This window comes from Emys orbicularis, chromosome 1 (genome assembly GCF_028017835.1).
Source record: "Emys orbicularis isolate rEmyOrb1 chromosome 1, rEmyOrb1.hap1, whole genome shotgun sequence".
NCBI classification, from domain to species: domain Eukaryota; kingdom Metazoa; phylum Chordata; order Testudines; family Emydidae; genus Emys; species Emys orbicularis.
In genome coordinates this window covers 94,299,455-94,326,925 of record NC_088683.1, presented here as the reverse complement: position 1 = coordinate 94,326,925, position 27,471 = coordinate 94,299,455, and the positions used below count along the sequence as shown (strand labels likewise).

The window sequence follows — 27,471 nt, the reverse complement described above, 5'->3', positions numbered from 1 at the left end:
GAATTCTGAGGTCCATAAAGAACAGATTAGAAAGAGACTAGGGTCTCTGCCATAAGTGTGTCATGAATCTCTGGAGAATTCAGATGGATACTAAAGATGTGAGGGGCAGTTCCCTCATACTCAGAGATGTATAATCCAAGCACGATCAGTCTTTCCCCTTAGATATTCTCATACAGGGTATCAAAGGGTTCTTCCAGAGTTTCTTGCTGAGATTTCTACAAAATGGTAAAAAGAAAAAAAGAAATGGAGAAAAATTATTCAAACAGCCAGATTGATTCTTAAGAAGTATCCTCTGCAACTCTTTCCACTAGCAATGGCCACTAGTGATCCACAGAATGGAATTAACTCAGCCAGTGGAATGCTGCTCCCCCGGAGATGAACATTAATAACCCTGCTCCAGGCACAAAGGTGCTTCCTATTTTCCACTGTTCCAAAAAAACCAATCCACCTGGGAAGGGGGATTGATCTTGGTTATTCCAAAAGTAAAAAATAAATCAGTCTGGATTCTGTGAAAGAGGAATTCCCTGACCTTCCCAATTCTGTTTCTTCAATAGCTGAATCTTTCCTCCACCACTGTATCTTGCAGAGACAAGGCACCGACAGACACGGACATTTTAAGCACTGGGTCACATACTCCTGCTGTTGCTGTGAGCAATGTTAGACAACTGAGTAGTTGAACTGCCAGTGGCTGCATGAAGCCCTGTCTACACTAGCAATTCCTCCGGGGCATCAATGGGAAACATTTTACAAAAAAAGCCAACTGTGGACTCTCCAAAGGGCGCATGTACACCAGAGAACTGACCTATTCATTACTAGCTGAACTGGTGGATATTGCAGTGGTGCAGTGCACCCACACCAGCCTTCCAGTTATGGGTGCATTCATGCCCTGCATCCACATATGGCATTCCTTGCAAACACAGCCACTGTGCTGGTGGTAGCAACAGTTAGAGCGCTGGTCTAAATCAATCACTGGCATTTTATCATCATGTTGCCTAGGCCTACCGTGAGCAGAATTACCGGAAAGGGTGGCAAAAATCACTGGCACCTACTCTCTACTAGCCCTCCCACTATTACTAGCATTGGGGAAACGGCACCAGTGCTAGCGCCATGGTGGGTGAATCTAAGAATCCCCAGTGTCAATGCAGCAACAGTCGCCAGCCTTGCTCAAAGCAAGTCCTGTCCTAATAGTAGCGCAAATACTTGTGGAGTATTGATTGTAATTTTATGTGTGGGCATGTGATGTGTTACAGGTGAGCTACGGACTGCAGTGGCAGGCAGCACATCAAAATTCTCTAGCACAGGGAAGGCCATGGACATTTTGGGCCAAATTTATCCTCACTGACTTTGATGGAATTACACCACAGATTAATCTGGCCCACCATGTTTATCATGACTTTCCTGTTTTCAATCACTCTGTGTTCATTGCAGACAGAGGCTGGCATGGAAGCAGCTGGGAGCTGCCTAATGCAAACCTTCCCATTCCATTCCTAACATTGCACCTGCTAGAGAACCTCCCCTCCATCCTTGTCCCCTCGCAGAGCTGAGTCTGGACACAGGACACGTGGTAAGTGAGGGTGAGATTTAAAACATCACTACAATGCTTAGTTCTTTTCTTTCTGAATGATGTGATCAGCTGAACACAAGGTATGAGGCTGCTTTTGACGGCAGCGTTGTAGAAAGCTCTTACCTTTTCTTTCTTCTTCTTTTTCTTCTTCCCTGTTTTCCCACAGTCTTCATTGCTATCTTCAACCCTGTCTGGCTGCGAGATGTTCATGTCTTGAAGCTACAAAAGACATACCCACATCACTCAGTAACAGGTCACTTTGCCCTAGCATCCACTCTCCGAACACTCTAACCTCCAAATTAACTGGCTGGCATGTGGCAGTCCCAGGGTTCTGATAACACGCTGAGTGTTCCATATTTAGTGAAGAGCAACATGATGTGTACACAGCGTCTCAGCTCCCTGGCTGAATTGCTCAGATTGCCCAAAGAAGAATGGCCATGATTAAAGTCTAACAAAGAATGAATGGGATAAAAGGTAAGTTGGAATCTCCTGTGTTTCTGGTCTCAGAACACAAGAACAAAGGGCCTCCAATGAAATTGAAAGGTAGTAAAAATGTAAAAGTGATAGAAGGAGATACTTTTTCACACAGTGCACAATTGGTCTGTGGAGCTCATTGCCACAAGATATCACTGAGGCTAAGAGCTTGGCATGATTCCAAAAAGCACCAGACATTTCTATGGATAACTGGACTATTCAATGTTATAATAGTAAATATATTTGTAAAGTAAACAAGAGTTTTGGAAGGGATATGACCACTCAAGCTTTGGGACATATGCCAACCTCTATTTGGGGAGAGGAGGAAACTTTCCCATAACTGCCTACTGCAGGGTTTCTTCCTCCAAAGCTGCTGCTGCTGCTCATTGGAGACAAGATACTGGACTAGATGGACTATTGGTCTGATCCAATATAGCAACTCCTATTATGCCATGTCCCAAAGTCAATATGCAGTTGGAGGGCCACACTCAGAGTTGCATCCGCTTATGCTAGTGGTGGATTCAGCTGCTAGGCACTGTCCACACTACACTTTTCAACTTGCCAAGAAGGTTCAGGCCTAAAAGGTTTAGTAAGACAAGAGAATATGAATAGAAATGCTTCTGTTACAATAATAATTTTAATAAAACTAAGGAATCGGGGGTGGTGGTGGTTGTTTTTTATAACCAAAAACTTTCCCTCCTATCTTTGCAACCCAAACAGACCAGTGCCAAGTTTAAGAATTGTGGCGAAGGTGTCTGTGGTTACAGCACCTGAAATGCCCAGCAGATTCTGGACACAGAGTTCCAAAGAGTTTGGCAGTGGGAAACAATTGGCGTTAACTGGATTCTGAAGTTAGAAATGGATCAGGCTGGAGGTAGTTTGTAAACAAGAGCCCTTTCGCTGTGCTAACATGATTTATTTTTGTTGTTCCTTTCTGTCCTTGTCCTTGTTGTTCTACTATTGTAGGTAATGTGAGACATTATTTACTTATTGGATCCTGAACACATAATATGCACAAGAAGCAGAAAGTGAAACCAGCTGGAAATGAGGCAAAACTCACCAAACCTTGTTTTACTCTCCAAATTGAGTGCAAAAGGTAATTGTGATGGGGTGGACAAACCTCACGTTGGAGAGAGATAGGGGTGCAGGAATAACTCTGGGCCCAGGAAGCCCTGCCCCAGCAGGCCTGCTGGGCATGCTCCGGTTGGAGGAGGGCCTTAAGAGAGAGTCTCTTCAGCACAACAGGCTGGTGGGTGGAGAGAGAGGTGGGGCTGCAGCCACTGTGATGGAGGGACTGTGCCAGGAAGGTATCTCAGGAGGAGAGTGGTTGCATGAAGCTGTGACTCCTTAGCTTGCAAAGGCCCACACAGCAAGTTACAGAGATAACTGCAAGCTATGACACACCCCAAGGAGGGACTGAGTGGTAGGAAGAGACCCAGGGAAGGGTGTTAATTGGACTACACAAAGTGACTGCCTTCCCTGTGGTGCCCAAGAGTGTCCTAGGTCAGAACCTGGTGAAGTGGGAGGGCCTGGGTTCCCCTACCCCTAACCTAGGGTTACCATTCGTCCGGATTTACCCAGACATGTCCTGCTTTTTGTGTTAAAAATAGCGTCCGGGGGGGAATTTGTAAATCACTAAAAATGTCCGGGATTTCCCCCCCATGCAGAGCGAGGCGCGGCTGGGAGGGCTGCAGGAAATTCAGCCGCTCGCATGGGGCTCTGGCAGCCAGAGCCCTTCCCCCGCAGCTTGCCGGGCTGGACTCCTGAGCAGCTGTAGAGCTCCTCCTCCCCCGCATTCTGAGCCGGCCGGCCTGCCGGGCCGTTTGCATCGGGCCTCGGCAGCTCCTCCTCCCCTGCTGCCCAGCGCCCCGCTCCGGCAGCACTGTGCGGGGGCAGGGACCAGGTTGTGTGTTGCGCTGGGGAGCGCAGCCATGTGTCCGGCTCCGCACAGAGCCCAACACCATGTTCTGAGCGGCAGGGTAAGGGGGCCAGGGGGCAGGAGAAGGGGCAGGGAGATTTTGGAGGGGGCAGTCAAGAGACGGGGGGGGGGTCGGGAGTTCGGGGGGGGGCTTTTTGGGGGGGTGGAGAAGGTTTTGGGCAGTCAGGGTACAGGTAGGGGGTAGGGTCCTGGGGGGCAGTTAGGGTGGGGGGGGTCTTAGGAGGGGGCAGTTAGGGGACAAGGAACAGGGAGGCTTAGGTAGGGGGTGGGGTTCTGGAGGGCAGTTAGGAGCAGGGGTCCCAGGAGGGGGCAGTCAGGGGACAAGGAGCGGGGGGGGGTTTGGGAGTTCTGGGGGCAGGGCTGTCAGGGGGCAGGAGTGGGGAGAGGGATCGGAGCAGTCAGGGGACAGGGAGCAGAGGGGTTTAGATGGGTCGGGAGTTCTGGGGGGGTCTGTCAGGGGGTGGGGAGTGGTTGGATGGGGCGTGGGAGTCCCAGGGGTCTGTCTGGGGGTGGGGGTGTGGATAAGGGTTGGGGCAATCAGGGTACAGGTAGGGGGTAGGGTCCTAGGGGGCCAGTTAGGATGGGGGGAGGGTCTCAGGAGGGGGCAGTCAGGGGACAAGAGGCAGGGAGGCTTAGGTAGGGGGTGGAGTCCTGGGGGGCAGTTAGGGGCAGGGGTCCCAGGAGGGGGCAGTCAGGGGACAAGGAACGGGGAGAGGGTTGGGGGTTCTGAGGGGGGCGGGAAGTGGGAGGGGCAGGGGCGGGGCTAGGGCGGGGCTCCTCCCATCCTCTTTTTTGCTTGCTGAAATATGGTAACCCTACCTAACCAGTAGGCAAGGCTGCCACCAGAGACTCTAACTGCTAGGCAGGGGTTCCACCCCGCTCACAATAATAAACAGCAACAACTGGGAAAAGTCATTGAATCCAAAGTGTTCGTAAAAAAAAACCCCACCCCAAAACAACAAAACCAACCAAACACACACAGTACAAGGAAACCTGCACAGGAGTCCAACTAAGAGAGGCACACTCTCATTTTGAGAGTGCTCCAAAATGTCCCCTACCATATAGGGCACAATTCTGCTCTACTTTTATTAGCCCATCACTTCTGTTAAGCAGCTGACTCTTGTCAATCTCTTGAGCAGTTGCTCAAGAAGCATTTCACTCAATATGGTTTTCATCTTGACAGTAAGGGGAAAACACAAATGATATATAGGGTTCAGAACACCCCGAGCCCAGTTTCCAGGGCTGGCCGACCTGCACTCAGTGTAGGACCAGAATGCAGAGGAGGCTAACATGGCTGTACATTCCCTTTCCCTGATCCCCCACGGCTGTCAGGGGTTGCATCAACCCTGGCAGAAGTTAGAGCAGTCTCAGAGCCATGCCCATATTCAAGGACTTCTCCATGCTGGCCGACTCTTCAGCTGCCTGATCTTTGCACTGCCTGAGCAGTCCAAAAGGGCCATATTGGAGGCCAGGACCAGCCCATATTCCATGAAGGCCTAGTCTGGTCTGCACACATGGAGGTTTCCACTGCCAGAAATTATCTCAAATCTGCCACCATGCCTCAGAGCAAATCTCACATCGCAGCACCTATATCAACCAGGCCTCCCCGAACTAATAATGTTTGACAAACCAACTGTTTAACCAGAGAGAAGAAAGATTCAACATGCATAAGCCCAGCCTAGGGGCGGGAGGCACTCAGCCTTTCCTTTTCGGGGTGGGAGGAGTGGAAGCAGCAGTTAGATTTACTGCCTTTGTACGGGCACAGCAGCTCTGTGGTGGTTTCTATGCCAGGCCCAATTTCAAAGGGAACCCCCAGCAGGACAGGGTCAGGATTACTTGAGAGGAGACTTACTGTAGCAGTGGGATTCTTCTCAAGCGACAAGCTGTTCGTGTTATCCTCAAGGACAGAATAGACCTCAGCTTGGTGGGATTCTAGGCACTAGAGCGGGGAGAGGAAAGAGGGCTTGTGTCACATCACAAACATGCAGTGCATAGAGGTGAAAAAATGCAGTTGCCTGCTGTGGTCAGGGATTGTCATCCATCCTAAATTTGAGTTCTGATGAGCCTAAAGCCTGCGTCCCCAAAGTCTGCAAAAGTCCTGGAAACTGCTTCCTGCCCTAACTGCACAGGGCAGCCCCGTCCTTGTCATGATTTTGAATCATGGAGACATGACGAGATTTTTTTTCTCCCTAGGATATAAATCTAAGAAAGCAGGGCCCCTCCCACCTGCCTCCATCTACTCCAAATTCTTCACACAGTGCAGAATAAGACCCTCCTCTGTGGGGGACATTCACTGCTCGGTGGGACAGGAGGTGAACCTGCAAGCAAGATGAGCTCTGAATGGTACAATTTGGCACTAGTGTGCACATCACTCCCAGGTTCCAATCACAATCACGCTGGGCATTTGGGAATGGAAAGAGTGGCTGAGCTGATGTCCTGATGCCCAACAGCACAGCAAAAGGTGGGAACTTCATACTCACTTATAATGGGGACAATTTGCATTTGTTTTTTAAACCGGGAACTATTTTTCCTCCTTAGAATGCAGAAATAATATAGGAACTCACACACACACACACACACACACACACACACACACATACATACACCCAGAGTCTAGCTCACACACACATTCTAAATCACACTTACATACATACACCCACACACTCCCCCTGAATCAGGGCTTAAATTCAGCCAGAGCTGTCCAGAGTGGAGCTCCGGTAAATATTTTCAAACCTCAGGGGGGCTGCGAGCTGGCTCTGTGGCTGAAGCCTGGAGCCCAAGCCCCAATACAGGTGCCCCGCAGGGCAGAAGCCCTGAGCCCTAGGGCGCCCCCCCCCCCATGAGGCTAAAGCCCCGAGATTCCCTGCCCCGCAGCTGAAGCTGGAGCCCTGAATGGGGGGAGGGCTAAGGGGGGCCTCCGGGAAATACGCTATAAGAATTTAAGCTCTGCCTTGAATGCTCACACACAGGTACATGCAGAAACACACACACACATCCTACACGTGTGAGCATCTCCTTGTCCCTCAGATAATCGTGTCACTAAAGATGCATGTCAGATTGAATGATGCTCCAGATCTGCCCGGAGGATCTAATAAAACAATCAGGAGGACTTTTCCATGTGTATTTTAAGGATGACAGCAGGTTGCCAAGGTGGCTGTTTCTCTGGCAACAAGAGGATGGGAGGAGCTTAGGCAGGCAGGAGGGGAAGGTGCTCTTAGGGAGGGATTGCAAAGTGAATGAGACTGTCATGTCTCTTAATACAGCAAAGGGAAAAAGCAAGTGACTGGGTTTGATCCTGGGAGGCGCTGAGCATCTATCACCCCATTCGTTTCCCTGGGAATTATAAATGTTCAGGCTCAAAGTGATCATGATTTAAAGAAGAGCAGAATGTGTTGGGAGGGGGATGAACAGGCTGCCTAGGGGCCTTGAGACAGACTGGGCAGCCAAAATGAGTAGAGCATCATGTGGTTCCTACCCCCACTCGCCCCTTAAAAGAGGCAAACATTAACAGTTATTTCATCTGGCCACTCATTCGGAACACAGCCCCCAACATGCATGTGCACGCACACACAGCTCTCCTCTCATCTTCCTTGCTCTCCATTCCTTTCCTGCTGCTGGTCACAGACAGTCTCTTGCCCTGTGCATTTTTCTCCCAGCAACAAAGCAATGGTGGATTAGCCATTGGGCCAATGGGGCCCATGCCCAGGGGCCCTAGCCAATTGGGGGGCACCTGGAAATATGGGCGCCCCCATGCCCCGACCCACTCTGCCCGCCCAGCACTCCTGCGGGGGAGCAGGGGAAGCCCCCGCTCCCTGGCAGGGGTCCCGGGCTGGTGGGGCAGGGCAAGCCCCTGTGCCCCAACCCCATTTCCCCAGCAGGAGCACCTGGCGGGCAGGGGAAGCGCCCACGCCCTGACCCAGCGCCCTGTCAGGGGGAGAACAATGGGGAGACTGCAGGCGGAAAAGGTGGAGAGAAGTCCCCACTTGCTCTGGCCCACGGCCCCACAAACCCCTAATCCGTCTCGGCAACAGAGAAATCAGGCTGTGTGTGCTACTGTATGGTAACCAGCTCCAGCACCACACTAGCGTCTCATAGCGTAGATGGGACCAAAGGAAGAGCTTCAGGCCCCACAACACTCCTTTTTACCCTGTCCTGTTAGATCAGCTAGATTCACACCCACAGGCACCGGGAAACAGGAGTGCAATCTGCACCCTTGGGTAGCTAGGCTGGAGGAGGCTTTCATCCCAGTGAATGGCACCTTTACATTCTTGCCAGGGTTCCCTAGGAACCTCTGCAGCTAACGCTTCCCAAGAGACACTAAATGAGTGCATCTCCCAGGGAAATTAGCGGTGCCCCATTCTAAAATAATCCCACCTATATTTTGGGGACCACCCCGGCCAGTTCCTAGCCCCTCATGGAGAAGGAGCAGTGGGGAGGTTGCACCATCAAGTCCACCAGCCCTTGCCAGGGGCACTTTCACAAAGCTGGCCCAGGGTTTAAAACACTGTTATTTTAAACTTCAGGTAGACACCTTGAACGAGGCAACATGACGGAACGTGTAATTAAGATGAAGCTGAGGATGCATGACAATGCTGACTGAGCGAGAACTGGACTGGAATTTTTTTTTAACCTCCTTGCAGAAATCATCCACTTTTACAGAAAAACTCTCCATGTTTACTAAAAAGCTGAATTAAAAAGAAATTTATTTCTGAAAGTAAAAGATTTATCAAATTAATTCCCCTCCCCCAAATTATTACTCTGGTATTTCCAGCTGCTTTTTTTTAAAACCTCAGTTCCAAAAATTAAAAAACCAAACTAAACCCTACCGGCCTCATAAGAACCCGTGAAGTTTGAGCTAAAAAAGACCTAGTCCATCCTCTTGTCCACATCAGCATCCCACCCTTCTTGGCAGCGCATTAGCATTCCCTACAGTACATTCTCCAGATCTTTGTCCAGTCACAAATGATTCATGCAACTGAGCTTCCATCTCTCCCCTTGTGAGACTTTTCCACTCCATTATAGATCTCATGCTCAGAAAAGGTTTCCTGATATTCAGCCAATATTCTTCTCTGCTCACTTTCACCCTTTTACTCCCTTCCACATTTGCCCTGCTGCCCATCTTAAGCAATTCCTTCCCCTCCTTGGGTAAACAGAGGCATTGCCACCACCAGGCTAGGCGAATGGAAACAGCTGCCCTCGGCCAGTGTCAGGAGTGGTAAAAGGGTGTCAATTTTATTCTGAACAGAAGGCAAAAGTTATAGAGAGAAGACGGCATATGCAGATGCCTCGCCTCCTCGCCAACCCAATCTTTAGAATCAAATCCTTCCTTATACTGAGGTGAATGGACAGCATTGTCTCTCTCCTCCACCCCCCAGATCACCCTGTTTTTACATGGTGCCATGCTGGTGTACACATGGAGGTCTAGCAGTAGGCCACATTGGGGATGAGGGTAGTTCTGGTGGTACTCACAGTGTAGATGGAGCCAGATGGTTCTGAGCTTCCTGAAGGGGCTTGGGCTCCTGTGTTTAGGTTTGGGCACCTCTGGAGGACATCTGGGCATCTCCCAGGACACACCACCAACTTAGGACAAGACACTACATGACAGGTCTGTTGTAAACACACGACATTCCAAAATGTGAAATAAATGTTTGCATGAATCTTGTACTTCACACATGATCAGTGATAACTAGTGAATCACATTTCTATAGCACTTTCATCACAAAAGACCACTTTGAAAACAGTGGGCTCAACCCTCCTCTCGCACCAGTGTAAACCAGTGAAAACAGCTGGGTTAAAGTTGGTGTAAAACTGTGTGAACCAGACTCTCTGTGTTTACACAAAAATGACTTCTACAATACAGACATCTCTGGGGTGGAGCTTGCACCCATTTAACAGCACATAGCAATGCTGTAGAACAAGAAATAAAGGCAGCCCTACCCAGCTGCAACTGTAGGGGGAATGTTAGCAGGGCAGAATGCAATTACTCAAAATGGGACTTGGTCAGGAAACAAGTGCTAACATCACAACCCTTGAGAAGAGTACCAAGAGACCTTTTATTGGTCAGTAATACACTGAGGCATTGGTCCAGTACTGACTTGAAGGAAGATGACCTCTTCTGGAATCACCAACACCATTTCCTTCAGCAAATGAGTTTTCCATAGAGCTCTCCCATTCAACTACAGACCAAATCTAACCCCGCTTAGCTTGTGAGATCTGACAAGGTCATCACCCCCTCCCACGTTGTGTATACAAAGGACAGAAATGTAAGGTGCCGCATAATACAAGGCAATATTCATTCATGACTTTGTGGAGGGGTTTTCCTTTTGTGAAGGAGAGTGTCATTCTACCAACATGGGGCAGGGAAACCACTGCCACCACAAGCACTCTCCTGGCTGAAGAAAATTGTTAATAACAATGCAGAAAAGGCAGAAGTATTTGAAAAGTATTTCTGTCCTGTATTGGGAAAGAAGCAGGATGACATCTGTCTCAAATCACATGAGGATGATGAACTACTTTCCAATCCATTAGTAATTAGGGATAAACATTTAAATCTTCAAGCCTAGATAACTTGCGTTAAGAAATTCTATGGCCAGCATTATACAGCAGGTCAGCCTAGACGGTCCCTTCTGGTGTTAAAAAAAAAAAAAATCTGTGGGTCAACTCAAAATCTGGAGATATCTGCCAGTCCCCCCCACCCCTCATTTAGTTCTCATAAGGCACAAAACACAGAACAAATTGTGATTGAAAAACCCAGCATCAGCACTGCTTTGATACGTTTTGGGGTTTAGTTTTTAAAAAGCAGGTTAGCTCCTTCTCCATACACACTATAAGGATGATACGCTTCCATGCCCACTACTATCCGGCATTCACAAGATAGATAGCTGTGGCTGTACCAAAAGTCCTGAGTGCCTGAACAATCTTCCAAGGGCCTGAAGTTCAGGCCAAAGGCCTGTAGTTTGGCAGGTGCGTGGGAGAGAGAGTGATTAATCAGATTGGAGTCAGGGCCGCAGACCCACAGGACACAGGGTGAAAGGCAGTGATTTCACAGGGGCCTGGAACAAATTGGCAGCCTCACAGCACATGGAAGGCAAGAGAGACAGAGACATCATTTCCTAGACACTACTGTGCTAATAAGTGATGGTCACATAAACACCACCCCTATACCGGAAACCTACTGACCGCTATACTTACCTACATGCCTCCAGCTTCCATCCAGGACACACCACACGATCCATTGTCTACAGCCAAGCTCTAAGATACAACCGCATTTGCTCCAATCCCTCAGACAGAGACAAACACCTACAAGATCTCTATCAAGCATTCTTAAAACTACAATACCCACCTGCTGAAGTGAAAAAACAGATTGACAGAGTCAGAAGAGTACCCAGAAGTCACCCTACTACAGGGCAGGCCCAACAAAGAAAATAACAGAACACCACTAGCCGTCACCTTCAGCCCCCAACTAAAACCTCTCCAACGCATCATCAAAGATCTACAACCTATCCTGAAAGATGATCCCTCACTCTCACAGATCTTGGGAGACAGACCAGTCCTCGCTTACAGACAGCCCCCCAACCTGAAACAAATACTCACCAGCAACCACACACCATACAACATAAAAACTAACCCAAGAACCTATCCTTGCAACAAAGCCCGATGCCAACTCTGTCCACATATCTATTCAAGTGACACCATCATAGGACCTAATCACATCAGCCACGCCATCAGGGGCTCGTTCACTTGCACATCTACCAACGTGATATATGCCATCATGGGCCAGCAATGCCCCTCTGCTATATACATTGGCCAAACCGGACAGTCTCTACGCAAAAGAATAAATGGACACAAATCTGACATCAGGAATCATAACATTCAAAAACCAGTGGGAGAACACTTCAACCTCTCTAACCACTCAGTGACAGACTAGAAGGTGGCAATTTTGCAACAAAAAAACTTCAAAAACAGACTCCAAAGAGAGACTGCTGAACTTGAATTAATATGCACATTAGATACAATTAACTTAGGTTTGAACAGAGACTGGGAATGGTTGGGTCATTACACTAATTGAATCTATTTCCCCATGTTAAGTTCTCCTCACACCTTCTATGGGTCATCTCGATTATCACATCAAAGGTTTTTTTTCTTCTGCTGCTGATAGCTCATCTCAATTGATTGGCCTCTTACAGTTGGTATGGCTACTCCCACCTTTTCATGTTCTCTGTATGTATAAATATCTTCTTGCTGTGTGTTCCATTTTATGCATCCGATGAAGTGGGCTGTAGCCCACGAAAGCTTAAGCTCAAATAAATTTGTTATTCTCTAAGGTGCCACAAGTACTCCTGTTCTTTTTGAGGATACAGACTAACACGGCTGCTACTCTGAAAAGAGACATCATAGAGGCCTGAGCTAGGTGAGCACCCTGATGAGGCACAGGGGGCAAGGCTGTAGTCTCACACAGGCTGCTCCCCTGCTTCAGGACCCACAGGACACTGGGGGGAGATTGTGACTTTAGAGAGTTGCCAGCAATCACATTTTTGTTGTGAGACTCATGTTGGGTATTTTGACTTGAAGCCTCTTGTGATGTAGGGATGAACAGGAGCAACCTCACAAAGTTTTGCCCTTTCCCAAAATGGCCACCATTTCCCATACCCCATTAGTGGGCCTGATGCCAGGCTGCTCTTAATTAAGATGGCTACCATTTCCCTACAGCCTGTGCAGGTAGCAGTTAGGTTGACCCTAGAAAAGAGGGCCACCACCTCCTAGTGTCTCCAATGAGACTTAAAGTCAGGCTACATTTTAGCAAAGGTGTGTGCTGTCAGCAGGCAGGGAGGGGCCATGCAAAGAGGAGGTGATTACGGGGCACAGGGAAGGACACTGGCAGGTGGGGTGGGGATGGAGTAGGTGAATATAGGAGGACAGGACAATCTAGAGAGCTAAGGAGGGAGAGTGGTAGCAGCAGAGGGACTGAGGGGAAAGTAAAGGAGACTGTGGAAGAAGCTAGGGTGACCAGACAGCAAGTGTGAAAAATCGGGATGGGGGTGGGGGGTAATAGGAGCCTATATAAGAAAAAGACCTAAAAATTGGGACTGTCCCTATAAAATCGGGACATCTGGTCACCCTAGAAGAAGCAGAGGGCAGGAAGGAACCTGAGATAAAATGGCAAGGGAGGAAAGATGGGGGAGGTCACTGGGGGGATGGGTGCAGTGTTGCAATTTTATTGCAAGTCTCATGCTGTTTGGAGTTTTTCCAAAAGCCCCAGCTACTGAAGTCATGTGAATACACCACAATCTCAGCTTTCATTAAAAAAAAAAAAAAAAAAAAAAAAAAGGGATGTGTCTAGCCCTCACAAGTGTAGAGAAAAACTCAGAAGTGTGAGTACAAACGGAACCAAACATAGAAGACAAATAAAAAGAGTCCCACCTTTATTATTTTTAGAATCTCGTTATCTAAGCCAATCTCACTTGGGGCGGGGGGACTGACTCATTATTTTTGACTGTTTTGGGGCAGGCAATACTGGGATTAGGAAATTGTGACCAGAGAAAGGTAAGTGATGAGTTCTGAGGAGAACAGAAGTAGGAAAGAATGACGTCTCTCCCACCCCGAGATAGAGAGGAGAGAAAGTGAAGTCTCCTTCTTAGAAGGGAAGGGGGTGGGTGGCCAACTTTTCAGGATTGGCCTGGAGTCTCCAGGAATTAAAGATTAATCTTTAATTAAATATTATGTCATGCGATGGGACTTCCAGGCATATCTCCAACCAAGATTGGCAACCGTAGTGTGTGTGTGTGTGTGTGTGTGTGTGTGTGTGTGTGTGTGTGTGTGTGTGTGTGTGATGAATTTTAGATTGAATTTTCAACTTGAAATGATCTCATATTTGGACTGTGACCAGGCAGCTTATCTAAAGCTTAAAGCGCATTACCAACCCCAAGTGCTCAGAAAGATGAGACTGGTTTAAAAATCATGAGATTAAAAATAATAAAAATGTTGGTTCTTTTGGTTTCCACATTTTCAAACACCACAACCTTTGAGGCCTAGAAACTTCTTTTTTAAAAAAAAAAAGTGAAAGCTGAGATTCTCTTGTAATCACATAACTCCAGGAGCTGGGGTTTTAAGCAAAGCACCGCATATTGCAAGCTTCACAATAAAATCTGTGAATTAGCAACACTGGAATAATCAGAAGACAAATAAAAAAAATTAATCAATTTTTTTTCCATCTCAAACCCATGATTTTTTGAGGGGGAAGGAGGTATCTCATGATGTTTGAACCTTTGAGGTAGGTAGTACTGCAGAGTCCTGAGGCAGAGGAGCAGCCCCACAAGATAAAGAGGGTCAAACATACTTGCCTACAATGGAAAATGAAAAGCCTGACAATTTTCCTAAACACTGATCCCTGAGCTCCCTCCTGCACTGACTTGGAGTCTGTGGGCACGTCTTCACTACCCACCGGATCGGCGGGTAGCAATCGATCTATTGGGGATCGACTTATCGCGTCTAGTGAAGACGCGATAAAATCGATCCCTGATCGCTCTGCCGTCGACTCCGGAAATCCACTGCAGCAAGAGGCGAAAGCGGAGTCGACGGCGGCGCGGCAGCGGTCGACTCGCCGCCGTCCTCACAGCCAGGTAAGTCGACCTAAAATACGCAACTTCAGCTACGCTATTCACGTAGCTGAAGTTGCGTATCTTAGGTCGACCCCCCCCCCCCCCCCGTAGTGTAGACCTAGCCTGTGATGCTTGCCTACAGGGGAGTTATTCCAGAATAGCTATTCCTGATTAACACCATGTGTGGATGCTCTTAATCCAGAAGGAGTGCCTTACTCCAAATTAGCTTAGGGTATGTCTACACTACAAAATTAGGTCGAATTTATAGAAGCCGGTTTTATAGAAATCGGTTGTATGCAGCCGATTGTGTGTGTCCCCACATAAAATGCTCTAAGTGCATGAAGTCGGCGGACCGCGTCCACAGTACCGAGGCTAGCGTCGACTTCCGGCGCATTGCACTATGGGTAGCTATCCCACAGTTCCCGCAGTCTCCGGCGCCCATTGGAATTATGGGTTGAGATCGCAATGCCCGAATGATGCAAAACAGTGCCGCGGGGGGTTCTGGGTACATTGCGTCAGGCCCCTCCCCCTCCGTCACAGCAACGGCAGACAATAGATTCGCGCCTTTTTACCTGGGTTACCTGTGCAGACAACATACCACGGCAAGCATGGAGCCCGCTCAGCTCAGCTCACCTCACCGTCACCATATGTCATCCGGGTGCCGGCAGACGTGGGACTGCATTGCTACACAGCAGCAGCAGCTAACTGCCTTTTGGCGGTAGACGGTGCAGTATGACTGGTAGCCTTCATCGGCGATTGGGATGCTGGTAGCTGTGGGGCTGGCAGCCGTAGGGCTGCATTGCACCAGCCCCTTACCTTTTGCCTTTTGGCAGTAGATGGTTTATTACGACTGGTAACCATCCTCGTCGTACAGCAGTGGCCATCAATCATTGGCACCTGGACAGACATGCTCTGTCCTATCGAACTGTATTGACGATGATGGCTATCAGTCGTAGTATACTATTTTCTGCCAAGTATTGTCTGCTAAGCACCCAGAAGAGGCCGACGGCGATCTGGGTGCTGGCAGACGTGGGGCTACATTGCTACACAGCAGCAACCCCTTGCCTTTTGGCAGTAAATAGTATATTATGACTGGTATCCGTCGTCATCATCATACTGCCAAGCGCCCAGTATTTGCTGCCAAGCACCCAGAAAATGCCGAGGGCTATCAGTCATGCTGCACCGTCGTCTTAAGATGTAAAAAATAGATTTGTTCTGTATTCACTTCCTTCCCCCCTCCCTCGGTCAAATCAACGGCCCGCTAAACCCATGCTTAGGAGTTCAATCTCTGGGGGGGGGGGCATTCTGTGTGACAGTTGTTTGTATTTCTCCCTGATGCACAGCCACCTTTCTTGATTTTAATTCCCTGTACCTGTACGCCATGTCGTCACTCGCCCCTCCCTCCCTCCCTCTCTCCTTCCCCTGGTCCTTCAGATACTAGTTTCGCGCTTTTTTTCAGACCAGACGCCATAGCTAGCACTGGGATCATGGAGCCCGCTCAGATCACCGCGGCAATTATGAGCACTATGAACACCACGTGCATTGTCCTGGAGTATATGCAGAGCCAGGACATGCCAAAGCAAAACCAGGACCAGCCGAGGAGGAGGCGATTGCAGCGCGGCGACGAGAGTGATGAGGAAATGGACATGGACCTAGACCAAGTCACAGGCCCCAGCAATGTGGAAATCATGGTGTTCCTGGGGCAGGTTGATGCCGTGGAACGCCGATTCTGGGCCTGGGAAACAAGCACAGACTGGTGGGACCGCATCGTGCTGCAGGTGTGGGACGATTCCCAGTGGCTGCGAAACTTTCGCATGCGTAAGGGCACTTTCATGGAACTTTGTGACTTGCTTTCCCCTGCCCTGAAGCGCCAGAATACCAGGATGAGAGCAGCCCTCACAGTTGAGAAGCGAGTGGCGATAGCCCTGTGGAAGCTTGCAACGCCAGACAGCTACCGGTCAGTCGGGAATCAATTTGGAGTGGGCAAATCTACTGTGGGGGCTGCTGTGATCCAAGTTGCCAGGGCAATGAGAGACCTGGTGATATCAAGGGTAGTGACTCTGGGAAACGTGCAGGACATAGTGGATGGCTTTGCTGCAATGGGATTCCCAAACTGTGGTGGGGCGATAGACGGAACCCATATCCCTATCTTGGCACCGGAGCACCAAGCCACCGAGTACATAAACCGCAAGGGGTACTTTTCAATGCTGCTGCAAGCCCTGGTGGATCACAAGGGACGTTTCACCGACATCAACCTGGGCTGGCCGGGAAGGGTACATGATGCTCGCGTCTTCAGGCACTCTGTTCTGTTTCGAAAGCTGGAGGAAGGGACTTTCTTCCCGGACCAGAAAATAACCATTGGGGATGTTGAAATGCCTATCTTGATCCTTGGGGACCCAGCCTACCCCTTAATGCCATGGCTCATGAAGCCGTACACAGGCAGCCTGGACAGGAGTCAGGACCTGTTCAACTACAGGCTGAGCAAGTGCCGAATGGTGGTGGAATGTGCATTTGGGCGTTTAAAAGCGCGCTGGCGCAGCTTACTGACTCGCTCAGACCTTAGCGAAAAGAATATCCCCATTGTTATTGCTGCTTGCTGTGCGCTCCACAATATCTGTGAGAGTAAGGGGGAGACATTTATGGCGGGGTGGGAGGTAGAGGCAAATCGCCTGGCCGCTGATTACGCGCAGCCAGACACCAGGTTGGTTAGAGGAGCACAGCAGGGCGCGGTGCGCATCAGAGAAGCTTTGAAAACTAGTTTTGTGACTGGCCAGGCTACGGTGTGAAACTTCTGTTTGTTTCTCCTTGATGAAATCTCCGCCCCCCCACCCACCCGGTTAACTCTACTTCCCTGTAAACCAACCACCCCACCCTCCCCTACCCTCCCCCCTTCAAGCACCACTTGCAGAGGCAATAAAGTCATTGTTACTTCACATTCATGCATTCTTTATTAATTCAGCACACAACTAGGGGGATAATTGCAAAGGTAGCCCGGGATGGGTGGGGGAGGAGGGAAGGAAAAGGACACACTGCAGTTTAAAACTTTAAAACTTTAACACTTATTGCTCGGGAAATCATCTAGGGTGGAGTGACTGGGTGGCCGGAGGCCCCCCCACCGTGTTCTTGGGCGTCTGGGTGAGGAGGCAATGGGACTTGGGGAGGAGGGCTGTTGGTTACACAGGGGCTGTAGCGGCGGTCTCTGCTCCTGCTGCCTTTCCTGCAGCTCAACCATACGCTGGAGCATATCAGTTTGATGCTCCAGCAGCCGGAGCATCAACTCTTGCCTTCTGTGTGCAAGCTGACGCCACCTCTCATCTTCAGCCCGCGATTCAGCACGCAACCTCTGCTCTTCGGCCCGCGATTCAGCACGCCACCTCTCCTCTCGCTCATATTGGGCTTTTCTATAATCAGTAATTGACTGCCTCCACGCATTCTGCTGTGCTCTGTCAGCATGGGAGGCAGTCTGTAGTTCTGTAAACATTTCATCACGCGTCCTTTGCTTCCACTTTCGAATATTCACTAGCCTCTGTGAAGGAGAAACATTTGCAGCTGGTGGAGGAGAAGGGAGAGGTGGTTAAAAAAGATACATTTTAGAGAACAATGGGTACACTCTTTCACGTTAAATTTTGCTGTTCACATCACACAGCACATGTGCTTTCGTTACAAGGTCGCATTTTTCCTCTTATATTGAGGGCCTGCCGGTTTGGTGTGAGAGATCACTCACGCAGTGCCAGGCCACAGATTTCAGCTTGCAGGCAGCCATGGTAAGACACAGTCTTTTGGCTTTTTTAACCTTGTTAACATGTGGGGATGGTTTAAAACAGTACTGCTCTCATTAACCATACCAAGCACCCGTTGGGTTGGCCAGTTAAAATGGGTTTGCAATGTAAAAGGAGGGGCTACGGTTTCAGGGTTAACGTGCAGCACAAACCCAACTAATTCCCCTCCCCCACACACCCAATTCTCTGGGATGATCACTTCACCCCTCCCCCCCACCGCGTGGCTAACAGCGGGGAATATTTCTGTTCAGCAGAGCAGGAAGGGGCACCTCTGAATGTCCCCTTAATAAAATTGCCCCATTTCAACCAGGTGACCGTGAATGATATCACTCTCCTGAGGATAACAAAGAGCGATAAGGAATGGATGTTGTCTGCATGCCAGCAAACACCGGGACCATACGCTGCCATGCTTTGTTATGCAATGATTCCAGACTACGTGCTACTGGCCTGGCGTGGTAAAGTGTCCTACCATGGCGGACGGGATAAGGCAGCCCTCCCCAGAAACCTTTTGCAAAGGCTTTGGGAGTACATGAAGGAGAGCTTTCTGGAGATGTCCCTGGAGGATTTCCGCTCCATCCCCATACACGTTAACAGACTTTTCCAGTAGCTGTACTGGCCGCGATTGCCAGGGCAAATTAATCATTAATCATTAAACACGCTTGCTTTTAAACCATGTGTAATATTTACAAAGGTACACTCACCAGAGGTCCCCTGTGTGCCCACATGGTCTTGGGTGAGTTCGGGGGTTACTGGTTCCAGGTCCAGGGTGATAAACATATCCTGGCTGTTGGGGAAACCGGTTTCTCCGCTTCCTTGCTGCTGTGAGCTATTTACATTATCTTCATCCTCATCTTCCTCGTACCCCGAACCCGCTTCCCTGTGTGTTTCTCCAGTGAGGGACTCATAGCACACGGTTGGGGTAGTGGTGGCTGCACCCCCTAGAATGGGATGCAGCTCCGCGTAGAAGCGGCATGTTTGCGGCTCAGCCCCGGACCTTCCGTTTGCTTCTCTGGCTTTGTGGTAGGCTTGCCTTAGCTCCTTAATTTTCACGCGGCACTGCTGTGCGTCCCTGTTATGGCCTCTGTCCTTCATGGCCTTGGAGACCTTTTCTAATATTTTGCCATTTCGTTTACTGCTTCGGAGTTCAGCCAGCAGTGATTCATCTCCCCATATGGCGAGCAGATCCCGTACCTCCCGTTCTGTCCATGCTGGAGCTCTTTTGCGATCCTGGGACTCCATCACGGTTACCTGTGCTGATGAGCTCTGCGTGGTCACCTGTGCTCTCCACGCTGAGCAAACAGGAAATGAAATTCAAACGTTCGCGGGGCATTTCCTGTCTACCTGGCCAGTGCATCTGAGTTGACAGTGCTGTCCAGAGCGGTCACAATGAAGCACTGTGGGATAGCTCCCGGAGGCCAATAACGTCGAATTCCGTCCACACTAACCCAATTCCGACCCCCTAAGGCTGATTTTATCACTAATCCCCTCGTCGGAGGTGGAGTAAAGAAACCGGTTTAAAGGGCCCTTTAAGTCGAAAGAAAGGGCTTCGTCGTGTGAACGTGTCCAGGCTAAATTCGAATTAACGCGGCTAAAGTCGACCTAAACTCGTAGTGTAGACCAGGCCTCAGCCTTCCCAATCCTGGGATGCTCTGGGGACTGGAGAGGCTGGGGGCCTCCTGGAAAGCTGCCCGTCACCTCCTGAATGCTATGCAAAGCTGCATGCTACAGTCCTGCCCCTCCCTCTACCAACCCCACACCAGCATGACCCCCCACACCAGGAGTTGTGAGAGTGTGCTTGGAAGACGTGTGTAGCTGTCTTCTGCAGTTCCTGCCCTGGGGAAATCCTGCCCTGACTGGAACCGGCACTGTTAGTGTTCCTTTATTCACTCCAGTTCCCTTACTGGGCTAAAGGAGGAGAGAGGTTCTCACCCCTGATTTCTCTCTCCTATTAATGTCTAATAATTGTAATTTTTTTTAAATCAGAAAAATAATCTGTCTCTGACTTCATTATGAAAAGAGTGGTGCTCCAGGATTCAAGAGCTGTTGTCTTGGCCAGCTCTTCATTCCTCCTCTAATTTATTTGATGCCATGTTCATAAGAGCTTACGAATAAGAACATAAGAAAAGCCATACTGCGTCAGACCAATGGTCCATCTAGCCCAGTCTCCTGTCTTCCGAAAGTGGCCAATGCCAGGTGCTTCAGACGAAATGAACAAAACAGGCCAATGATCAAGTGATCCATCCCCTGTCGCCCATTCCCAGCTTCCGGTGGTCAGAGACTAGGGACACCCAGAGAAGGGGTTGCATCCCTGACCATCTTGGCTAATAGCCATTGATGGTTCTATCCTCCATGAACTTATCTAATTATTTTTTGAACCCAGTTATAGTTTTGGCCTTCACAACATCCCCTGGCAACAAGTTCTACAGGTTGACTGCGTTGTGTGAAAAAGTTCTTCCTTTGGTTTGTTTTAAACCTGCCACCTATTAACTTCATTGGGTGATCCCTGATTCTCATGTTATGTGAAGGAGTAAATAACACTTTCTCCACACCATTCATGATTTTATAGATCTCTATCTTATTCCCCCTTCAGTCGTCTCTTTTCCAAGCTGAAAAGTCCCAGTCTTTTAAATCTCGTCTCATATGGAAGGTGTTCCATACCCCTAATAATTTTAGTTGACCTTCTCTGTACCTTTTCCATTTCTAATACATCTTTTTTAAGATGGGGCGACCAGAACTATATGCAGTATTTAGGGTGTCACTGTACCATGGATTTATATAAGGGCATTATGATATTTGCTGTCTTATTATCTACCCCATTTCTAATGGTTCCTAACATTCTGTTTGCTTTTTTGACTCCGGCTGCACATTGAGTGGGTGTTTTCAGAGAACTATCCACAATGACTCCAAGATCTCTTTCTTGAGTAGTAACAGCTAATTTAGACCCCATCATTTTGTATGTATAATTTGGATTATGCTTTCCAATATGCATTACTTTGCATTATGAACATTGAATTGCAGCTTTCAGTTTGTTGCCCAGTCGCCCAGTTTAGTGAGATCCCTTTGTAACTCTTCACAGTCTGCTTTGGATTTAACCATCTTGAGTAATTTTATATCATCTGCAAATTTTGCCACCTCACCATTTACCCTTTTTCCAGATAATTTATAAATACATTGAACAGCACTGGTCCCAGTACAGACCCCTGGGGGACACTGCTATTTACCTCTCTCCATTCTGAAAACCAACCATTTATTCCTACCCTTTGTTTCCCGTCTTTTAACCAGTTACTGATCCAGCAGAGAGCCTTCCCTCTTATCCCATGACTGCTTATTTAAGAGCCTTTGGTGAGGGAAATTGTCAAAGTCTTTCTGAAAGTCCAAGTACACTACACCCCCTGGATCATCTTTGTCGACCCCCTCAAGGATTATAATATATTGGTGAGGCATGATTTCCCTTTGCAAAAGCCATGTTGACTCTTCCCTAACAAATCATGTTCATCTATGTGTCTGACAATTCTGTTCTTTACTATTGTTTCAACTAGTTTGCCTTGTACTGAAGTTAGACTTACCATCCTGCAATTGCCAGGATCACCTCTGGAGATTCTGTTTAAAAATTGGCATCACATTAGCTATCCTCCACATTAGCTATTGGTACAGAAGCTGATTTAAGTGATAGGTTACATACCACATTAGTAGTTCAGCAATTTCTTAAGTTCCTTCAGAACTCTTGGGTGAATATCAGAGAAGGGCATGCCTAGTAGTTAATGTGGGGCAGGGTCCCCGCACCAACCAGGGTTCAGAGCCAGGGTCCAGAAGGTCAAGAGCCAAGGGTTATATACCAGGAATCACAGGTACCGGCTTCCAAGTTTCCCCGGGGGCACTCAACCCCCACTCCACCCCAGGTCCTGACCCATCTCCACCCCTTCACCCAAACCACCCCGCCTCTTCCCGTCCCTGCTCCGCCTCAGGCTCTGCCCCCACTCCACCCCTTCCCCTAAGCCCTGTAAGATGGAGCACTCACGGAATTGGTGTCTATGCCAGGAATCATGCTGTGTCAGGAAACCAGGAGGTCAGGACCAGGAGACAAGAGCAGGTAGTACAGGGAGAGGCACCCAAAGCAGGGTGGAGACCAGTTGTACCAGCAAGTTCCTGTTCCTCCTTCTGGCTTAAGTAGGGAGAGTAGGCCAATCAGGAGGCCCAGCATTCTACCAATTGGGACTCCTAGATGAGCTGGGCTTCAAGGAAAGCCAGGTCTAGCTAATCCCAGCAAGCTGATAAATGGAGGGTTGGAGAGTGATGACCTCCCTGTAGACCTGGGTTCAGGACTTGGGTCATGACACTATAGTTATAAATGCCACAGAAAAGTCCATAAGGAAATTAATAATTCATCTGCAGAGCAGTGTTTGAGTGGCGGCGGTAAATAAGGCCTAGGGCCACACCTTGAACAATGCAGAGAAACCAAAATATTGAATAGTTGCTCATTAAATAAGTACTGTCCATCCTGTGCTGAGATGAGGCAGAAGTCCAATGGAAAAAATAGCATGTAATCATGTAACTAAAGACGCTATCATAAGGCATACACATAAGTGGCTCAACTCAAGGATGCATAGGCAAACTTAATTCTGGCATTTCCTAAGTTTTAATTGCTTGACTTTGCAACATTAATAATGTTTTTACTGTAGGTTTTTGTATGTAACATCCCAGGTTTTTAAAAATAGCGAAATGGAAAACCAGAAATGTCATCATGTGGAATCATATTGATACCCACACGGTTTATCAGAAAAACTGGAAGCAGTAAGTCCACAGCACAGATCTTTGCCACTTGAGTTAGCGGTGTCACTGAATGCAGTAGTAGATTGCCATCCCCTATGTAGACCAGCCACCAGAGGTGGATGAGACACACATTTTGCCAGTGGGTTACACAGATATTTGCTGGCAGCAGAGGAATGTTGAGATTCAGGAATCCTAGGTTCCATTCTAGGTTCTGGAGAGTAGTATGCTCCAATGAGCACAGACTCTTATGCCCCTGCTTCCCCTAGACCTGACCCCTTCTGCCCTGACCCCACTAGTCTGTTCCTGTCCCAGCCCTGATTCTTCCTCTCCCCTTGATCCACCTCCCATTTTCCTCCTGTTCCCAGTCCTTCATCCTAGTCCCCGTCTTCTCCTTGGAGATCCACTCTTCCCTGACCTTAGCTGCCAGTCCCAGTCTCCTTCCCTGGGCTTCTCATCTCAGTCTCCCCTCATTCGCTTTGCCCCAGTCTCCTTGCCCAACTAGTTCCTGTATCCCTCCCCCTGCCCCACAGTGTCCCTCACCCCTTTTCCCCGGTTTCTTATCCAGCCAATCCCAATATCCACCCAAGGCTCCTTGTCCATTCTGTTTCCTCCACTGCATACCTTCCCCAGGGGTCTAGCTCCTGCCCTTCTGCATTCCAGACTGGATGCTTCTCCACCACACTGCCTGGGCGCCAGCAGTGAGGGAGCATTGGGACCATAGAAGAGAGAGTTTTTGGGCTCTGAGTTCCTGCGCCTGGTGACACAGACATCCCCAGCTGCTGTGAGAAGCGATTGCAGGGGAAGTCCTGCTCAGCCTGGCAGCCCTGGGCTACAGCACACTCAGTTGCTCTTTGGGGATAGTGCACACACAGTCTGGTTGACACAAGGAGCTTTCAACATGAACAAAACAATATATTTACCCTTCATCTTGTTCTCTGATATGGCTGAACCATTTTTGCTGAAACTTAAAAAAACCCAACAGTCTGAGGTAGACTCTCAGCATGGAAAATTTCAGTCCAAACAGTTAAAGTTTGGTAAAGTTACTAACTACTGAAAATAGGGTCTTATAATGGGAAGTGTCAAGAAACCTTAGCTACTGGCATCGCTACCAGCTCCGCCTGTAATACTTATCTTAAGACTTGCCTTTCTCTTCCACAGCAGCAGAGCTGTTCCAGTGATGCTCAGTATGGTGAGGATAGTGGTAAGAGCAATGAGAAATTTCCATGTGCCCGGAGAGGGCTCTCTGTACCCTGTGTCTGTGAGGAAGAAGGCAAACGATTCATGGCATGAGTGGAGGTGAGAACCCACTGTTCATTTTTACCCCCAAGTTTTCCATTCAATAGCTGTCAGAGGGCTAAAACTCACAAGCAGCTCTGAAGAACATATCTTTTAATATATGTTTTCTTTTAAATCACATCCTGGGTGAATGTGAAAGGTCCCAAAACGAAGACTGATAGTGATGGACAGAATCAGGTACAGGTAGGCCCTTGCAAGCTTCCCAACGCCTCCAACTTTGCCACTGTACCTCACGCCTGACACCTCACCTTCTGCTGCTCCAGTCCTGAACCCGTCCCCACCCCCTCCACACCCCCACCCCCACTCCCACACACAGTTCAACACAAGACTCTGTGGGAGAAGTAGACTGGGGAAGACACCGGTGGTACGGTGGAGCGCAGGAAACAGGGACATGTGACAGACGTGGATAAGCAGGGGGTGGCAAAGCCATGAAAGGGCCTTGAAAGTGAGGGCTAAAAGAATAAGTTTGATATGGTGTAAGACAGGGAGCCAGTGGAGAGCTCCAAAGAGGAGGTTATGTGATCAGAACAGCAGGCAAAGAAGATGATATTTGCAGTTGCATTTTGTACGGATTAGAGTAAGGTAGCACTCCTAGCCGACATAGCTATGTTGGCAACACTTTGTAGTGTAAACCAGGCCTTCGCCTCTCTGTGCCTCCATTTCCCCATCTTACAGATGGGGATAATGCTATTTACCTCCTTTGTAAAACACTTTGACATCTGTAGATGAAAAGTGCTACCCAAGTGCTAGGTATTACTAGTTTCTACCTTGTTTTGATGTAAAGAAAAAAAGGGCAAAAAAAAAAAATCACCCCTTTATGGGGAAACTCCAGCCAGATTTTGCCTTTCAGACCTCTTCTTCTGATCTCTCATTGGCTAGGTGAGGCGCAGTCGGAGCTTACCTCTAACAAGGATGAATACCCCATTTCCTTTTTCTGTTGTGCTTTTCCACACGGCCTCGCAGTAGTAGGTGCCAGTAGCAGGGGGGTTTTCTGATGGCCCAATTGTATGTGGGTAATCCTTCTCTGTTGTCTGGTTCATCTGTCCAGTGGGGATTGCTTCAGATACGGAACGATTGTCGATGGTGACTCTCTTGCCTTCTGAGTTCACCCAGTAATAATGGATTGTGAAGGTGGTGTATTCCTTCATGTAGGGGTAGCTGACCAGGCACTTCATAGATACTTTTTCATTGGCAAAAGCGACCTGGATCAGGGGGGTTTGTTTTACTGAGACCTTCTGTCCTGCAACCTGCCGTCCTAGACAATAGGAGATAATCATTAGCATTACACACACTCACTCTCTCGCTTACACATACACAATTAGATGCATTATCATGGGGGTTGCACCCAGCTTTGCCACATCCAGGATTGGCTATTGTCAGAGACAGGATGATACTGGACTACATGGACCACTGGTATGTTTTGGCAAGGCAACTCCTGTGTGGTCTATAGAGTCCATTAGATAAATATTGTGTGGTTTTAGATACACTTGCAATCCCAGGCTTCCCCTTTTTCTTTGTGAGTTCTTCTCTAAAACTCTAGCATGCTGAAAGGCGGAAGAAAGGAGGAAGTGGACTGATTACTCAGTGTGTGAGAATAGGTTATGGCTAACAAAAGTGGAAATTAACTCTGGTTTGATGTTTTGTATAACACCTCCTCTAAAATCCTATGCCTCTGTGTCAGTGTGCAAATGTGTGTGTCAGTGTAACTGTGTATTTGGGTACGTGGGGTGTGAGAGTGAGGAAGGAAATTGCACACACTGTGCATGCCAGTATTGAGACCGTGAAAAATATTAAGAGGATGCAGCTTCATCACTCAAAACTTTTGCCACTCTAAACAGCAAAGCAAAGGGCGAGTCAGAACATAAGATACAGGAACTAGTGGCAGAACTGTGAAGACCTGAAGTAGCCATGCATGATAATATCTCTTTAAGAGAGAGAGGAAATCGTTCCCGTGATTGTTGTCAGGCAATTGGAAGGATATCTGCTTCTGCAATTTACCATGTGGTGATATATAGGAAGTTACAACAGAGGCTGCAGAAGCAAAGAGGAGACGCTGCCTCTAGGCTTGTTCCCTTTTTTGTTTAGCATAAAGAACAAAAAAGCTCAAGGGGAACACCATATATTGTGAAAATGCCAATAGAAAGCCCATTTCACAGGGTATATGCCCCCGTCCCTTTGACATCACGAGTCAAGTTCTAAACACTAGTCAACCTTTGATCTGTTTATGTTAGCACCTGCAATTCCCATCTCAAAGCATTTGACATAATAATGAATAGAGAACAATAGGAGCGGAGGAGTGGCAAAAGCATTTTAAAAGTTATCAAAAAATCATCAGAGCTGCTCCAGCCAACTGCCTTTTCTTTCCATTTGCCAGTGGAGCTAATTTTCTGTCACTGAGTGGTCTCTCCCCACTCTCGAGTCTAGGGCATGATCATTCATCATCCTCATCTTCAGTTCACCCTGTATAACAATGCCAAGGTTTACATGAACCTGGCTTTCACACAAGCCATTACAAAGTGCCACTGTCGCAATGCAGGGCCGATACCAATACCTACCCTCCTGTCAATCCCTGGAGCCATTAGCTTGAGAAGAACTTGCCACAGAGAACCTGAACCATTTAATGTAGGTTACACGGCACTACTTCCATATTCCCCCTCTCTTCCGGATTTTCGTTATGAGTTCTTAAAAGACAGAATGTTAAAAAGACAGAAATAGCAGGAATGTGCAAGTTCCTAGAGGGGGCTCTCTGGAAATTAACAAAAGACACCAGCTGAAAAAATGCCGTAATGTGACCAAATGGAAGCATAAACAAAAGGAACAGAAAGCACTTTTTACCTCCACGCTGAAGGAGCCAGAGAAGAAGGAAGATGGCATTTAGACTGGAGGCCATGATAGGGTCAAAGGCTGTAAGAAAACAACCAGATCTGACACGCCAACAGACGAGAGATGTTTTTGGTCAGGTATCTCCACAACTGAGATGTCGTTTCTCCCTTTCCTTTTGCAAGGGAAGAGGCGGGGAGGCAGCAGGGTGGGAAACACAATGCAACAAGC

General features: G+C 48.3%; 1 protein-coding gene across 1 annotated transcript; it reads right to left on the bottom strand.

The window, feature by feature from the left end:
* Nucleotides 1-158: 158 nt before the first annotated feature.
* On the bottom strand, nucleotides 159-27,471 carry NFAM1 (NFAT activating protein with ITAM motif 1). The gene is made up of 7 exons (XM_065423863.1): nucleotides 27,256-27,471; nucleotides 25,322-25,675; nucleotides 24,268-24,380; nucleotides 9,447-9,584; nucleotides 5,830-5,916; nucleotides 1,688-1,783; nucleotides 159-215 (listed from the first exon to the last, which is right to left on the bottom strand). The coding sequence occupies exons 1-7, from the start codon at nucleotides 27,308-27,310 to the stop codon at nucleotides 159-161; spliced, it is 900 nt and encodes a 299-aa protein (XP_065279935.1). The 5' UTR covers nucleotides 27,311-27,471.

What these genes read in the sequence shown, in the direction of transcription:
- NFAM1 (XM_065423863.1), bottom strand. Translation starts at nt 27,310, where the DNA reads ATGGCCTCCAGTCTAAATGCCATCTTCCTTCTTCTCTGGCTCCTTCAG. An exon ending in CTGGCTCCTTCAGCGTGGAG is followed by an intron (nt 25,676 to 27,255) that starts GTAAAAAGTGCT and finishes CCTATTGTCTAG; the next exon opens with GACGGCAGGTTGCAGGACAG. An exon ending in GGTATTCATCCTTGTTAGAG is followed by an intron (nt 24,381 to 25,321) that starts GTAAGCTCCGAC and finishes TCTTCCTCACAG; the next exon opens with ACACAGGGTACAGAGAGCCC.